This window comes from Misgurnus anguillicaudatus, chromosome 2 (genome assembly GCF_027580225.2).
Source record: "Misgurnus anguillicaudatus chromosome 2, ASM2758022v2, whole genome shotgun sequence".
Taxonomy (NCBI): domain Eukaryota; kingdom Metazoa; phylum Chordata; class Actinopteri; order Cypriniformes; family Cobitidae; genus Misgurnus; species Misgurnus anguillicaudatus.
The window spans coordinates 36,903,586-36,921,105 of record NC_073338.2 but is presented as its reverse complement, the minus strand read 5'-3'; the positions used below and the strand labels follow the sequence as shown (position 1 = coordinate 36,921,105).

General features: G+C 37.5%; 1 protein-coding gene across 4 annotated transcripts in view; it reads left to right on the top strand.

Moving 5' to 3' along the window:
* The first annotated feature begins 504 nt into the window (after window positions 1-504).
* The window catches only part of rock1 (Rho-associated, coiled-coil containing protein kinase 1), a 70,194-nt gene continuing 53,178 nt past the window's right edge, over window positions 505-17,520 (top strand). For all 4 annotated transcript variants that reach the window (XM_073854775.1, XM_073854768.1, XM_073854766.1 and 1 more), the window contains exon 1: window positions 505-1,376. In XM_073854775.1, coding sequence (XP_073710876.1) covers window positions 1,284-1,376 — 93 coding nt within the window. In that variant the 5' untranslated portion in view covers window positions 505-1,283. The remainder of the gene's footprint in view (window positions 1,377-17,520) is intronic.

Sequence of the window (17,520 nt, the reverse complement as noted above, 5' to 3'; positions counted from 1 at the left end):
ATTTATGAACAAAATTGCGCAGTACAGACGTTTTGTTGACATCAAATATAAAGATCACAGTAAAATGTGTGATGTTAGAATCATGTTACTCCTCTGCTTACATTACGTCCAGACCCCATGAGATATTTATTAGTATTTATGTGTAAAGACATTTTTCCGAGGTCTTGGTTAAGCAGGTACACTCTTGTGAATTGGCATGCGTTCCTTTGTAGATTTGAATTTACGATTCATACTATAATACAGGCGTACCTCATGAATATTAATTAGGTACAATGTCACGTGCATGGGTAAGATCCACTTGATTGGCTATATTTTTTCCGAATTAACGAAACATAGTAATACAGTAAATGGTTGACTTCTGATTATCGAATGCATATTATGTTACAGTACTGAATGCTGCAGGAAAATAAAAATATTGTAGTTACAGTCTGGTTAATATTTATTAGCTCAAGACGTCCCATCGTGATTTTGAATTGCCGTAAGCTCTACGTACGGATGTTTGCGCATGCGCAGTCGGGGACGTTTCGAAGTTGATTCTCCGGGGTGTTTCTACAGGAAGGCGGACATGTTGGTCAGGCTGTGAGAGAATATCGAGCACTCTTTTTTGAAAAATAGCATCGATTAAAGTCTGATTTGTCTTTATTGTTAGAGCCTTGTGGATTACATGCATGTGGAGAAACGTAAAGCCGGCCAGTGGACCAAGAGAGATCAATCGCGGAAGTGCTTATTAAGGATCGTTTTAACCTGGATCGTCTTTTAACTTAATCGAAATTTGAAAGGCGAAGTTTTTTCGCCAGTTCTACTTTGCAGCTGTCAGACTTGTTTGGCCTCACACTCATTTGGACACATATCTGGATAAACTAAGTTAATGTGACCGCATGTTAACTTCGCAACTCTTATTTTATCACTTCTTTTGAGTGAATGTAATGTTTGTGTGTGTTTTTTTTAAAATAGTCGGTTCCACTCGTTTCTCATGAAGCTAAATTAGCTTAGCGCAGTATAATCTGTTGCTGCTACTTTTGTGTTTGTTTGCCAAGTTGTCATGGACTAATTCGTGCGTCCCGTCTTGTTTTTCTTTTCTGAAAATGTGGCTTTTCGTCATTTCTCCGTCTTTCATGGGTTTCAGCGAACGTGATAATAGGGGAGTAAGACATAAAACGTCGCTTTGATCAAACTGCTGCTTATTGTATTGTGAGGGCAGGGGAAGTTAGCGAGCTAACTCGCTAATCTTAGCCAGATAAACTCATATCTCCTGGATTAAACTCATTTGATCGCTTGCAAACATGTCTATTGGAGAAAGTTTGACAGCTCGTTTCGAGAAGATCGATGCCATGCTGAAGGATCCCAAATCAGAGGTCAACACAGACTGCCTGCTGGTAAGTTTATGAGCTTTATTAGTTGATATGACTGCTTTAACGATCATTGTGATTTGGTAAATTGCTGGCAACATTAATACATCCATATGTAAAATAATAAATAATCTTAACACGGTGCACACACATGTCAAAACTGTGATGTGCTGCGATGTATACAAAACAATACAGTAGCAGGGTCATGCTTTTGCTTCATTGATCATGCAATAAATGTCAACATGTAGTCATTATTATTTACTTTAAAGTGCTTTTGGTTACTTTGTCTAGTTTTCTGTATATAAATATATTTGAAGCCGTAACTAAGTTACCCTTTAACATGCTCAGATTTTTGCCATGAACTGATTACCAATGCAAAGTTATCTACATCAGTTTACTGCACACACTATGATCAAGTTAAATGTCTTGTTCATAGACACTAAATGACAGTTTGTGGATTATCCCTTGGAGGGTTTAAACCAGTAACCTTTCAGTAATCAGCTCAGATCTTTAACCACTAGGCCACACCACCACCCAAAACCCAGTGCAATTTTGAAATGCATTCTGTTAATTCTCATTATTTACCTGCTTGAATACTCTGCAATAGTATCTCAATTGACCTTAAATCTTATGTTGCTGTGCTATGATCATTAAATAACAATGTATGTCATCTATGTACTGTCAGACTTTGAGGTTTTCTCACCCAAAGCCTGTGAGTTGGCTGTGTGCAAATATATTTTGTTCACTTTAAATATAAAGTTGCATTAAGAAGATAGAGTATCAAATCATGACATGAAATGCACACTCTTGAACAAAGTATCAAATCATGACATGAAATGCACACTCTTGAACAAAGCTTGAGTTTGACACTGGAAGTGATGCCACTATTAATATGTATTTGTGTCACAGTTTTGACAACCAGAACTATTATTGTGCTAAAGGTCATAGGATTCCTAATTCAGTAAACAACAATGCTTTTATTAAACAGTTGAAGGATGAATCTGACAAGCCTGTCAGGAGCATGTCTGGTTTATATTTTACTCAAAAGATGGATTTTATGAAGCGTTTTTGAGGAACCATGTGATTTTTTTTCTCCAATTGTGACATTATTTGCGTGTGAATGTAACCACATTTGGTCACCTAAAATTCTGATTACCCTAATGCAAAATATGCTGTAATGGTAAAACGTGATATATTGTTAATGAATCAAAAACAGCCAGAGGAAGAAACTTGCTACTTAATAATCTGGTTTCATTTCTTTTTGTTTTATTTTTGGGCTAAAATGTAACCTGGTCATGCTTTTTGTATTCATTGACTAAGGTCTTCATGATGTTTTTGACCGGGAAAGGTTCTACACACTGGTCATTGACCTTTTTTTATTGGGATTTTTTATTAGATGCATTTGACTAGCTGATGTTTTATTCAAATGCTATGTATATCTCATACAAATAATTTTTAATGCATCTCTTGTCTTCTGCTTTCATCTCGCACTTTTGCTGAAATTAATTCGGTTGAAAAGTTTAACTTATTACCAGGAATGGAGAACGTGTCTCTCCAAACATGAACTGAAAGATTATTTAATGATTCAGTCCATACTCCTGGGAATCATGTGACACAAGCGATTATGATACATTTAGTAACCTCACAGTCTTTGTATGCACTGCGCTCAAGAGGAAGGAGTAGAGGTACTTTTGTTTTATTCATCTGAAGCCTCCTCTCACCTCTGGCCTGTTCTTACCTGTTTTTTAAATTTGTATCTGCTCACCTGTCCCTGAATCTGCCTCTGATACTTCCTGTTACTGAGGTAGCTCGAGATATGACTTGTCCATTGAAACTACAGCGTGCAGACTCCAGAACTGCATGTTCCTGAGGGCAAAGGGCCGATCAGATCCACTGTATGCTTGAAAAGCTTGTGACAGTTTCTCGCGGTACAGCGGGGATGACTTTTTCCCCTGGCTGCCTCTGCCACGGGACTGAATCGGACAACCTGCATCAGTATTTCCAGTCTTGTTATATTTTCCTTAGACTTTACGTTCCTGGAGAAATGTGTCAGAAAAGACGATTTTCACACGAATAGTTCTTTCCACACGCTGACCTAATTTGAATTTGGTGACTTGGTGAGAGGAATTTCATTTGAAAGTGTGAAGAAATTAAATGTGCATCTAAGAATTCTCTCTTAGATAAAAGGTATAAAAGCGGTCACTGGTGCGATACCCTTTTAAATAGTACACCTTTGTACCTAAAAAGTGCATCTTAAGATTTATATTGGTACCAAATGTATACATATCTGTACCTAAATGGTTTTGTACAATATATTTTCTGTATTGAGTGTAGAAACATATGTGCTTTAGAAGTACTTTATGTGAAAATGGTAATGCAAACTGCCGGTTCAGGTAGGAAAATGCTTCATTTTATTTGTAGATGAAAGCATATTTTTATGAGTGGTTCAAAAGCCTGTGTTTACACATCAGCTGGATGGTTGGATCAAATCTTATTTAAAGTAATGGATGTGATCCAGACTTTTAAATGACAGCAGAAATAAGTAAATTTGTCTTCTTATTTTAATTTGAGATGGTAAGAAAATAGTTTTATTATAACATAGTAAAATAGGGCTACATAATAGACAGGGTTCCCACGGGTCCTTGAAAGTTTGTGAATCTGGGGGAAATAATTTAAGGCCCTTGGAAGTTGTTGAAAATATACATACGTAGATACAGGTCATTGAAAGTCCTTGAAGCACACTAAACTGTTGGCCTTAAATGCTTATATCTTCTGTATGCGAATGTTGATTCATATCAAAATGCGTTTTTGCATAGTTGTGTTTGACACATGAAAACGTCTCTGGTTACGTATGTAACTGTTGTTCCCTGAGAAGGGAACGAGACGCTGCGTCTCCCTTGCCATACTTCCTACGTCCTTGTAACGCCTTCTTTGGGAATATTTCAAATAGCAATATACTTCCTTAATCCTGCGTCACCCTGTCTTTGTCGTTAAGCCTCATCATTGGTTGAATTTGATATACACATTCAGACGCCTTTACCTCTGGAGGCGTCCCTAAAGTTTCACCGCAGTGATGCAGCACGAGTTCCCTTAAAAGGTAACTCGATGTAACCTTGCTCTCACTTGAAATGTGTCCCCACATTTAGTCCTTGAATTTGAGGGTATTGCATCTGGAAAGTCCTTAAAAGGTCCTTGAATTTGAAGTTAACTAAGGTGTGGGAACCTTGAATAAAGCTGGGCAAAAATCGACTGCGATTCTCATGTGTGTCTCATTAGTAAAGCGATTTTGGTGATTAGTAGTAAATTGCCATCACCTGCTTTCAGATGGAGCGGCATTTACTACACAGAGCCATATTTCACAGAGAAAATCGCATTCATAATCGTGGGAAATCGCAGATTTTGTTTGCGATTTTTCTCTGTGAAATATGGCTCTGTGTAGTAAATGCCGCTTCATCTGAAAGCAGGTGATGGTGATTTACTACTAATCACCGAACTGGCTTTAATGCATAACAATTAATCGCAACTAATCGTTTGCGAAAGAAAAATGTTTTGTTTACATCATATATGTGTGTGTACTGTGTATAATAATTATGTGTTTATACAAATACACACACATGCATGTATATATTTAAAGGGACACCATGAAACTTTTTGGCCACTAGGGGGTGCTAGACATGTATTTTTCACGCCTAGCGCCCCTAGAGGCCACAAGTGCCGCAGCACTGTCGCAAAGGAAAGGAACTGGCCAACCTTAAAACTAAACATTTAAAACGTTAAACGATCAACATTTTGAGACAACAGGGAGAAACGCAGTCATGTTACAACTTTCTGATGAGGAACTCGTCGTGGCAGAAGCCATTTCTCAATCTGAAGGTTGCAGCCTCAGAATGTCGTATTTCTAAGCTGCATACGTCATCAAGACGTCTTATTTCACAATATTAACAATTATAAAGTTGACTATTGTACTTAGTTAATCGTAAATTGTTGCAGTATGCTTATGACTTGCGAATGTAATGCTCAGTTTACCTTAATAAACGAGGCTTGATGACGTATGCAGCCTGCATATTTGACCTCCGGAGGCTGCAGCCTTCCAATTGACAAACGACCTTGCCTTTTTCCAAACAAATATTGTTGCATCGTCTCTCTCTCCCTCGCCACCAGGATTTTCCGCAATGGCGCTCGTTTTTTCTCTCTTTTGTGTGAAAATTGTCGCTCCAAATCCAAGTAAACCGATGTGATCCAAGCAGACTTAAAGTCTGCCGCTTTGTAATACTTCACGCGAGTGACAGCGGAACGCAGCAAATGAGGAAGAGAGAAGAGAGAAACGCTCGGATCTGATTGGTGAATGAGTAGGGTTTGGTTTTACACTGTGAGCAAGTTTGACTGCTGTAGCATCCTGGATTGTAATGTAAATAAATACCATAGACACAGTAAAAGAAAGGTAAATACGTGAACACAGCATCTGAATACAGCGAACGATAAGCAAGATAATCGCCGTCATTTATAAAGAAGATCGCATTTATGTATGAATCAAGATCGTGAGTTTTTATAAAAAATTGCCTTAAAGGGGAATCGAACCCGGGTCGCCCGTGTTATAGGTCCGTGACACTAAAACTGTGCTACGGAGTCACTTGCTGTAAGCTGCTCTCTACACTCCTTAAGTAATCTCCATCAGAATTCACGTTAAAAACAAATTGTGTGGAGGAAGTGACGTATGCCGTAAAGCAGTCGAATTTTGTAGTTTTTTTTGGTGCTCTGGTTACTACCAGAAACCCTAAGTTTTAAAATACGAGTAAAAGTGATACAGACCCCGTCAGGCTATGGTAGACATGTCATTCAACCTATTTAAAGTCGATGTACTACCACAAGGGTCTTGAAAATTTATTATGAAGGTTGAAAAATTACATGGTGTCACTTTAAGAAATATTTACATGTGTATTTATTTTATATTATATATAAATTTGAATACTTAATATTTACAAACATTTTTTCCTTAAAATTATACATGCATGTGTGCATATTAATATATACATGATTATTATACACAGTACACACCCCTATATGATGTACACCAACATTTTTATTCTGCAAACGATTAGTTGTTATGCAGCCCTATGGTAAAGTATTAGAAATAAAATTTTAAATATCTATCAATGTACTTGAGGTCCCAAATGTTGTGGCACTTGCCATTTGATTTGAGTTCTGATAAGTATCTCAGGGTAGGGGGACTTTATTCAAACAGGTTTGTTCAGGAATATAGTAAATAGAAGTCTCTGTTACAGGCTTAATTTCAGAGGTAATGTGAAACACCTGAAAAAAATCTTATTTGAGCAAAAAAGAAGAACTGAGCACATTTGTTTTGTGGTTTGACGGTGTTTGTTGGTTTTCACCTAACAGGCTTATATCTTTTTCCCAGCCCATAAAAATTACATTTGATATCTGCAACGAAATAAATGCACAAATAAGAGTTGTTTTTAAATGCCCATGGTCAAGCTGGTAACCCAGCCCCAAACCCTCACTATTGGTTGACAGGTCAGAAGTTGACAGGTGAGGCCAATCAAATGAACAGAGCAATGTTTTGAAAGTGCCTCAGTGTTTATACTCTTGTGGAAGTCAGACTGCAAATGGCTTATACATTTTTCCTTTGAGTATTTTAATAACAAAGAACTTTTGTTTAATATAAAGCATGAATAAGTGACACACAGGCCTGGAAAGATGACTGATTCATACCTCACTATTCAGGAAATCGCACATCTTTGGAGCTTACCATATAATCGTTTATTTCTAATATAACCACTATACATTCCTGAAGTATACTTCGTACTAAGATGATATATGCCTCCCAGCAGCTTTGTGTCGATGCCACAAAATTAGCACCATAATGTTCCAAAGCTGTTTTGTCTGCTAAGTGTGCTGAACATGGCCCTTACCTAACACGAGCGCTCACGTTGAGGCTGAATAGTAATGATCTGTGGGGACGGGCTACCAGGCCTCTAAACACAAGAGTGTTGTTTTTGCCCTTCAGAAGTCGTCGTTGATCAATGAATGGAGGCCTTTGCTCACTCTTCCCTCCAGCACCCCATGGCCACCCCACCCACCGCTTAATAAAATTCCATGCTAATCAAATAACCTCTTGTCTCGGGCCCACAGGGCGGGGTCAAAGCATGTATATGTTTGTTCCAGTGCCATGCTTAACGGCCCATTTATATTTTGCTGTTTGAGGTACAGATTTACAGTTCAGAACATGAGTGTGAATCACGTAGTTTGGTTCATGAGCACTTGACCCAGATTTTTTTCAGATGTTTTAGCAACTGTTGAGTTTGTTTTACAGTGTGTTACACTAATTAAAACACACCATTAGATGAACCAAACTCCATTTTTGCTTGGACCCGTGATGTTTTGTGAATCCCTAGTTTTGTCATGCTATATAATTTATGTCTAAAAAATTTAAGGACTGTATATTAGTTTGTGGTAAGCATCACCGTTTATCTTTCTCTGATACTTCGGGTTAAGGATTTGAACAAACTTTGCTGTGGAACTCTTTGTACCATTCGCTATTACTTTCTTTTACTAGATTTACATTGAACGTGGGACTCGACTTTACAACATTGGCTCAGTAACCATGTAAAGAAGGCTTTTGGTTTGAGATCAACTTGGATAGCTATGTGTAGCTCAACAAGTGTCTCTCATCACGTTCTAATCCAGATCTGTTGTGATGTGTATACCTGGACTGTGTTAGTGTCCCCATATGTCACCTGTTGAAAAAAGTATGTCTGAGCCTAAAAGCATTATTACTGAACAAATGTAAATAAATAATTAGTTTTTGATATTTAGTTGTATTTGTGAATATTTAAACACTGTACTGAAGCATTAGTACACTATCAGAAAAAAGTAAACATGGACCCTATCTGTCACTGGGGTGATACCATTTCAAAAAGTGCACCTTTGCACAGTTCATCAATTGGTACCAAATAGTGTTAATTTAAAAACAAACAGTGCTAAATGGCACTAAAAGTGAATCACTGACTCGTAATCATAGGAAAACCATTTTAAGTGCCATATAGCACCTATGTAGCACCTGTGTGGAACCATATAGACCTGACCTTTCGCGAGTAGACGTCACAGTAACGTGCACGTGCAATGTGGTGGCAGAAAAACAGGGGAAGTTAATTATACACGAGTGAAACGGGCAATTTATCTAAAAAACAAACGCAACCTGATGAAAACGCTTTAGAAACATTACATAGGAAATATAGGAAAACCAGAGTTTGACAGAACACGGATTTATAAAAATCACAGTTTAACGGTAAAACACTTCACACCGCTATTGCAGAGCTGTCACTTTCTGCCACCAGTTTGGCTCTGCCACAAAAACAAAATGGGCCTCATTTATAAAATGCTGTGTAAAAACTATCCTACATTTGATCTTACGATCATTTATCAAAAATACGTACATGTGATTCATAAACCGAACGTTCGTACAAACGCGCGTACCCCTTTCAAATCTATAAATCGTAAGTGAACTTCAACTTATGCGCAGCCGAGCAGTTTCAAATCTTAATTAATGTCATAGACATATAAAAGAGCAGCAATGTTTAAATCTTTTATGAGCAGCAAGAATGGCTTTTATTTCCAAAAACCTGGAGCAATTGGATAAGCAAAAGTGCGTATGTCTGCTCAGACCCTGACATGGCGCTAAGCACTTTTCCACGTCAAAAACAGTTTTTATAAATATGGACTTTGCCGTGGATTTTTGCGTACGCACACTTTACGATCAAATCTGTGCGTACGCACGCTTTATAAATGAGGCCCAATCTCTGTTTGCAAACACGCAAAAGGTCTATTGTGCCCTGAAGAACCGTAAGTGGTGCTACAGTGGTGATATACCACCCCATATGGTTCTTCATAGGTGCTATAAAGCACTAAAAATGGTTCCCCTATGATTATGAGCTTTTAGTGCTATTTAGTACCATATATACACTCTAAAAAAACAAACGGTGCTATATAGCACCAAAACTGTTGATTTGAATCGTAACCATAGAAGAACCGTTTTTAGTGCCATATAGAACCGGTGAAGCACCGGTGAAGAACCGGTGAAGCACCTGTGTAGAACCATATAGGTGCCATATAGCACCACTATAGCACCACATTTGGTTCTACATAGCACTATATGGTTCTACACAGGTGCTTCACCGTTGCTTCACCAGTGCTATATGGCACTAAAAACGGTTCTTCTATGATTACGAGCAAAGAACCACTTTTGGTGCTATATAGCACCGTTTGTTTTTAGAGTGTATATTAGTGTCTTAAAGGTAGGACTGTAACAATTCCTCGAGTAATTAGAATAAAAAACAAAATCATTGAGGTAAATTATTAGGCTTCGAGGATTCGTTTTGTTTCCCCACAGGACATTATTACTGATGCACCCTTTATCACACACGCAATGCACTGCAGGCGCGTGAGACAAGAGCCATTTTGTTCTCATGTGTGAGAGAGAAGTTATGTTAATCAATGGATCAGCACTATTTCACTTTGTTTTGCTTTTGAATCTTGTTTCCTCACTGCATTGAGTTCATATAATTAAAACATTATCATATTTCCGCAGCGAAATTAAGGCATAAGTCGTTGAAATATGGATTAAAGTCTGCAATGTGTCATCTGCTCGTGCTGCGTGTCTCCTCAGTGTATACGTTTTGTGGTTTATTATACTACACATGTGACACTTGTTGATTTATCATATGGAATGGAAAAGCAGAATGGAAAAACACTATTATTTACTAAATTAAACTATTAAAATCTAGTGTTAAGTAATTGCATACTACTAAATTAAAGAGTTTAAATATTTACATAAATGTAAGTATATTTTAAATAAATAATTAGATTTGAATATGAATTTTATATAATAATAATTTAAATAAGTACTGTATAATATAAATATACTTTATAATATAACACAACACAATACTATAGGAATTTTGTTTAAAAAGTTGTACTATTTTGAACAAAAAAGGTAAACTGATAAAAAAATAAACTGATTTCATAAGGCCATAATATTTTCAACCATATATTACATTGATGTCCTTTGTCAGTTACATGACTCGTCTATTGTAGTACCAGTTCAGTGATTTCTATTAGAGGTCGACCGATTTATCGGCCGGCCGATTAATTGGCCGATTTTTGGCATATTTAAAAAAAATCGGCTTTGGCCGATTACTCAAAACAAAACTGACTCGATGGCCAAAGGTCGGAAGACCAAATCATATCCACCGAGGAAATTTTTTACGTGTTGTTACAGTAACACTTTGTTTACAGTTTTGCGCTGCTCAGCCTGGATTAGAACATAACGCCTCTGATTCGCGAACTAACTCCTTTGAACAGATTCATTTGAGTGAACGGTTGAAACAACAGATCTGTTCCAACACTAAACTCACAAGACGTCACTGTCAGCACAATCAGTCACTTATAGCGCCTCAGAAATGAGAATGTAAATGTGTTTAGAAAGATTTGCCCTAAATAACAGTCTCAACTAAAAACCATAGACATTTACTGTTAACTTAATGATGAATAAATAATTTATCAGGTCTACCAAATAAGGATTTTATCCTACAAAGCAATAAAAGCCATGGTAAAAAACGGATCAAAGATGATGACAGCAGAGTGTCGGGTAATATCTGTGTCTGATAAATGCATGGTGCAGAGGAGGTTGTAAAACTCTTCAGAAAGACCAGTCATAATTTTTTTAAAATACTTTGACTTAAATAGTGACATTTTTACATTTAAAATATCTGCTAATGATGAGAACATTTTGATTATTATGTACATATAGAAAATCAGCCAAACATATCGGCCATCGGCTGCCCTGATTTCTAAATATCGGCATCGGCCAGAGAAAAAGCCATATCGGTCGACCTCTAATTTCTATAGTAAAATGTCTATTAACTGAAAAGATTGGGGTTGTGCTTAACAGTTTAGCAGTCTGTATGCATGACATTTTAGCAATAAAATGTTAATTGTTTAAAAGAATGAAACAAATTGGTTCATTTTAAGTTTTTCCCTCTTGTATATTGAGGATAGTTCTTTATTAAAGGTGCTCTAAGCGAATTCACGCGTTTTAGACCATAAAACATTTTTTGTTACATACAGCAAACATCTCCTCACTATCTGCTTGCTGCCTGTCCGCTGATCAAACTGTAAAAAAACCTGATCTCTGCAGACAGCCCAGGCTCTACAAACTGCAATAAAAACACAGTGGTCAAACCTAGCACCACGAAACAAAACAAAGTGTTCCAGCCAATAAACGACAAGAAGGATTTGGGGGTGGGGGTTGGGTGCGTTCATGAAAGCACGGAAGGGAGGGGGAGGAGTTAGCTACGCTCCATTTGTTTGAAAACAGTTCAAACGTCAACAAAAAGTGACGTCTCACAGATTCGCTTAGAGCGCCTTTAAAGAAATAGTATTTTTATCCGATTATTCGATGGAAAATCAGTAGAATACTCAATTACTAAAATAATTGATAGCTGCAGCCCTTCTTAAAGGTAGATATTAGTACCTCTGAGATATAAAGGTAACAAATGTATACATATCTGTTTGTCAGAAATGGTCCCTAGCTGTTACTGGTGCGATACCCTTTTAAAAAGTTCACCTTTTCACCTCAAAACAAAGTTCATATTCGTACAATAGAGGTACATATTGGTACCAAAGAGTTCGTATTCATACCTCAAAGGTACATATTAGTACCTCAGAGGTGCATATTGTTAACACATAGATACATATCTGTGTGTATTCAATATAAAGTGATAGATATTTTTATTAAAAAAAAAACTTGATGCCATTAAGATAACAAATATAGTACTTTTATTTTTCGATCATCTAATCTTTTAAGTAATGAAATCATTGTTTCAGATTGAAATCAGTAATGTTGGCCCATGGTGTAGCTTCCTTTTACGTCTTTGGTTGGCAGATTAGTTTTCTCACCCTGAGGTTGTGTGTAAACGGAATAAAGACTTCCGGGCTTTCTTATGCTTCATGTCACGTAATTAGAAGAGAAACGCCCTTTTGTGGTTTTGTTGGTTCTTGCTCATATAGCATCTCAGCTGTGATGATCTCAGTAGTACTTGTAAGGGGAACCACTGCTAACATTTAGCTGTGATTTTGTGAATGGATAGATAGATTAAGCATGGTGGTCTTAATCATTACATGTTCTGCCTAATGACTTTCATCTTTTTTGTGAATAAGTTTAATGCTGCACAGGCAGTGAAAATAAGAGCTAATCCCAGCCTATCAAAGCCTATATGATAGCAATCTAGTCCCGATTAGATAACATCCTGTCCTCCTGCATTATTTCACACTGAATAATGTCATTTCATGTTGATCAAAGTAAAGGCTTCTTGCTTTCTAGCTTGGGGATGTAGGATCTCATCTGACATACTATCACAACAATGTTCAGCTTACTTCAACCTTAAACTCCTCTCAGTCTGACTGAATCTCTTTCATTGTGATTCTATGCCTGACTAAAGTTAGATGGTCTTAACATATAACCGCGTTCAGCCTATTTTTATACACCGTTCCTTTCCATCCCAGTGCTTGTGTTCTTATCAAGAGGTTTTGTGAATCGGAGTGCAAACTGTTCCTGACGATTTCTGGAGTTCAGCAGCAAGATTCAAAAGTATTACAGGTGCAACAACGTGACAGGAAAATCAACACGATCAGCCCGAGTGTCATTGTTTGTTTAATAGCATGCCTTGAGCAAAATATGCTGAGAAATATGTTGTTGAAACTTTATCATGTTTGTAATTTCGGTATAGACTATACAGTATAGTAGAGTAGTGCTGTCTATCCCTACATAGAAAACAGCTGCCCACGGGTGTTGTGAAGGTGGCAGCTGAGTGAGCCAACTTGCCTTAAACGTACTTTGGGTGTGGCTTTGTTGTACTTTGTTGTAGTGGGCCTATTATATTATTGTTTTGCTGATCGTGGCTCACCCCTGTCAAACAATGACATGACGTGACTTATTTAGTAGCCTGACGTTTTGTACTCGCATTTACATCTTTTGTAAACTTTGATGAAGATGCGTTAAGAAGCATGTCTGACATATCTGTTAGTGGAAAATGCAATGAGCAATCCATCCAAAGCAGAAGTTGTCACTATGCTTCTGTGATGGACTATTTTGTCAAATTTTTTGACTTATTTTGTTAACCATTGCTATGCACATTGTTGTTCTTAATAAGATTTTCTATACGCTGTCCAGTTTATAATAGGTTATATTTTAAAGTTGCGGTTTCCTGGACAGGACTAGACTAGTCCTAGACTAAAAAAATTAAGAGCTGTCCAAACTGAAAACAACTTGCGCTGACATATCTTAAAATACATCAGTAACCTTTGTTTTGCCCCAAAATGCACACAAGTAATGATTTTAGTGAGGCATGTTTGTTAAAACAGTTATATTTCCTCATCAAACTAAGACCTTGTCCTGGTTTAAGATAATCCTTGTCCTGGAAACTGCCCCATAATGTTTAAGGTATAGATCTAGAACTGTAAAGGTGCCATAGAATAAAAAAAATTATTTACCTAGGCATAGATGAATAATAAGAGCTCTGTACATGGTAATGACATATCAAGAGCCTCAAAGTAACGCAGCTGCTTCCTCATTTTTATGTAAACCTTGTGCATGCAAAAGACAGGCCAATCTCAACATAATACCAACTGTGTACGCTAGAGCTGCACGATTAATCCTTAAAAGATCGTGATCTCGATTCAACCCCCCAAGCGATCTTAATTCAGCATTTCGACGATTCGGGTAATTATATTTTTAAGGAGGAAAGACTCGACAACACACAATCACAGCGGCCGCAATGACGTCTTGACATCTCATTTATTATTGCGCAAGCCAGATGTGCTCGTGCTCGTGTTCGCTCCACTGGTACAGCGGATGCTTTCGCCGAGAAGTTAGATAGAAAGAAACAAAAACTAAAAAGAATGAGTGAGGCAAAGCAATCCGCAGGTACGTCCGACAAGAACCTTGACGTTGTTTTAGTACCAAAAAGAGCATCTTATCCCTTCCGAAAGGGTTTTTAGCACAGGGGGAAACATTAGCTGCATCCGTCCAAATAACCACACTTGCTGTCTTTGCACTTGACTTGACTGCTTAAATTACGTTTTCTTGTATTTGGCCCAAGTGTAGTGGGCGTGAAGATTAAGCGTGCATGTAGATTTATTCACCCGATGGACGCGAGAGCATCAAAAAAACGCTCAAATGCATTCTCTGGAAATCTCTCAAGCGGAGGTTTCCACTAGGGATGCACCGAATATTCGGCCACCGAAAATTTTCGGCCGAAAATGGTCCAAAAGTGGATTTTCGGTTTTCGGCCGAAAGACTTTTATCACCGAAAAAATACGGCCGAAATAATGTGATGACGCAAACAGAAACCGCGACCTGCACGTGCTTGTCTGAAGTAACATATCTGCGGTGTGGACTAGATTTCTCTCAAACCCGAGTCCGACGAATTTCTGACCAGGACCTCCGCAACCTGTGAGTTCCACTCCCGCCCACGACCGTAATGTTTGTGTCCGAACCCGCGGAGTTTCTCTGGGCATTTGTGTACTGTTTTCACAAGCTCCGACTAAACATTCGTTCAGATTAACATCCAGAATAACAGACATTTAACATGATTACTTATAAAATTAGGGATGTGCACGAATGGTCAAATATTCGATCTGCAATAATAATTAGAATGGGGGAAAATGATATTCAAATGTTTTTAATCCGCCACCGCAGCATTACGGCTACTGCTTATTTAATCCTTTTTCACTTCACCTGTACGGTCTTCTACAGACTTTAATATAAAATATACATGAAAATTAATATGTATGTATTTCTGGTTGTTTTGGTAATTCAGATTGCAGACTCATTTAAGTGTTTAGAGTTTTAATGCCGAGTGTTAGACGTGCTTCTCCGCCGCCGCATCAGCGTGCATCATGAGAGATTTGTTAGCTTCCTCGACACGAGACACACATGTAAAGCGAAACGGAGAACATTTATTTTATCTGTGGATATGGTTATAACGAACCCGATAACTGCAAATGCCGTAACAGCAAACAATAGCTCCGTTTTGTGAAGTGTTGTTAAATTAAGCTCGTAACTTTGCACCCTCAGCAATAATGTATCAAGCCAGCTTGCGTTATTTGTAACATAATATTAAATTCAGATATATTTGTTAGATCCGTTTGTTGTTCTCACTGGATAACAACAGAGCAGAGTTTTTTCTGCAGCTGGCATTAATGAGAAAAACGGGTTTCACCGGAGAAAGTAGGCTAAATATGATTTTCTTTCTAAACAAAAACATGTCAGACTAAATAAATAAGATATTCATTTTTGACTGAGCCTTTGATCCATTCGGGGTTTTAACGTGCATTAAAATGCCATCATTTTTTTTATCAGCATTTTGTAACATTAACGTTAAAACAAAACCACAACTAGCACATCTCAGTTTTTAAATGTATACTGCATGGCAAACAAGCACCAAAGGATTAATTAAACAAACAGTTTAACTTTTAACAACCTGATGTGTCACTAGTAGCCTACTCACCAGTTTTTCCAGATGTGAGGCAGATAGCCTAATATAACTGAAGTTGGGTTTATTTATGCCACATGCTGTTTGGCTTAATTTTCTTCTCAAATTGTGTGTGTTGACTCCATTTCTATTACACACAAAAATACCATAAGTGCAATGGTAGTAGTAATAATTGGCATAATTTCTTTCGGTGTTTCGGCTTTCGGTTTTCGGCCTTGGTTTCCTCTTTTTCGGTTTCGGCCAAGAATTTTCATTTCGGTGCATCCCTAGTTTCCACCTTGCGATTGGTTGGCGCCGAATGTTTCCGCCTTGCGAATGGTTGGCACCGAACCGCGTCATAGCTCATTGCCATAAAGTAATGTTAATCCATCTCTACATAAAATGTATATTTTAATTTTTTTCTTTAAATAAAATGAATTCATAATAACTCTACAATTAACATTAACTGAATTTAAAGATTATGTACACTTATCTGAAACTTTCAGAAGCATAATTCTTTGCACCTGTAAAAACTTATGTTCAGGGGTTGTACATCTTTAACATTATCAAAGTTCTTGAGAATCGTGATCTTAATTTTAGGCAAAAGAATCGGGATTCTCATTTTATACAGAATCGTGCAGCTCTAGTGTACGCCCCAACATTAAATTATACATTTCATTGTGTTTGCTTTTTAATACCTGTTATGAACAACTCAGACTTATAATAATTTTAGATTGATAAGGACTTCCTACTGACCAAAACGGCATAGTCACGCACGAGCTGCAATCAAAGGGGCGGGGCGTACTCGTCATGATGAAAATGAAAATATTTGTATTTAAAACACTCAAATAAACATTTTGAAGAAACTACAGAAAATGAAGACATACTAGATTATTAATGAATTAAATGTTTTTAACAGATTCCTCTAACGTGAATAGCTGCGTGATGAAGTGAAACTAAAGGGTTAATAAACACAAACTGAAGCAGATGTTGTAGAACGTCTGGCGAACGATGATAGATAGTGCGAAGATTGTAAAAACAGATTATTTCCCACTATTAACTTGTAGCCAATCAGCATTAAGGGGCATGTCTACTAACCGACATCGTTGCCTGGGTTGCGTATGTGTGGGGCGGGTCTATCAAAAGAAAGTCCAGATTCTTTTGGGGTAGGGGCGTGTTTGTTCAGGTGATTTTAAATATTATCATTGACTTTCAGAGATCGTGTACCCCGCCTTTAATTACTAACTTTCACACGGTTTGCATTTAAACTTATGATAATGTAACGCGCAAACTACTGATTTATTGTTATAGTTGTATTAAAGTAATTATATTTCCTATCTGTGCAAACGATTATCAGCGGGGTTTGTAGATTGATGAGCCATTAAAGGCGTTCTAAGCGAATCGGTGTGTTGTTTTTTGAAATGTGTTTTCAAACAAACTGAGCGTAGTTAACTCCTCCCCCTCCCTTCCGTGCTTTCATGAACGCGCCCAAACCCAACCCCCAAATCCCTCTTGGCGTTTATTGGCTGGAACACTTTGTTTTGTTTTGTGGTGCAGGTTTGGCCACTGTGTTTATTTTGAAGTTTGTAGAGCCTGGGCTGTCTACAGAGATCCATTTTACA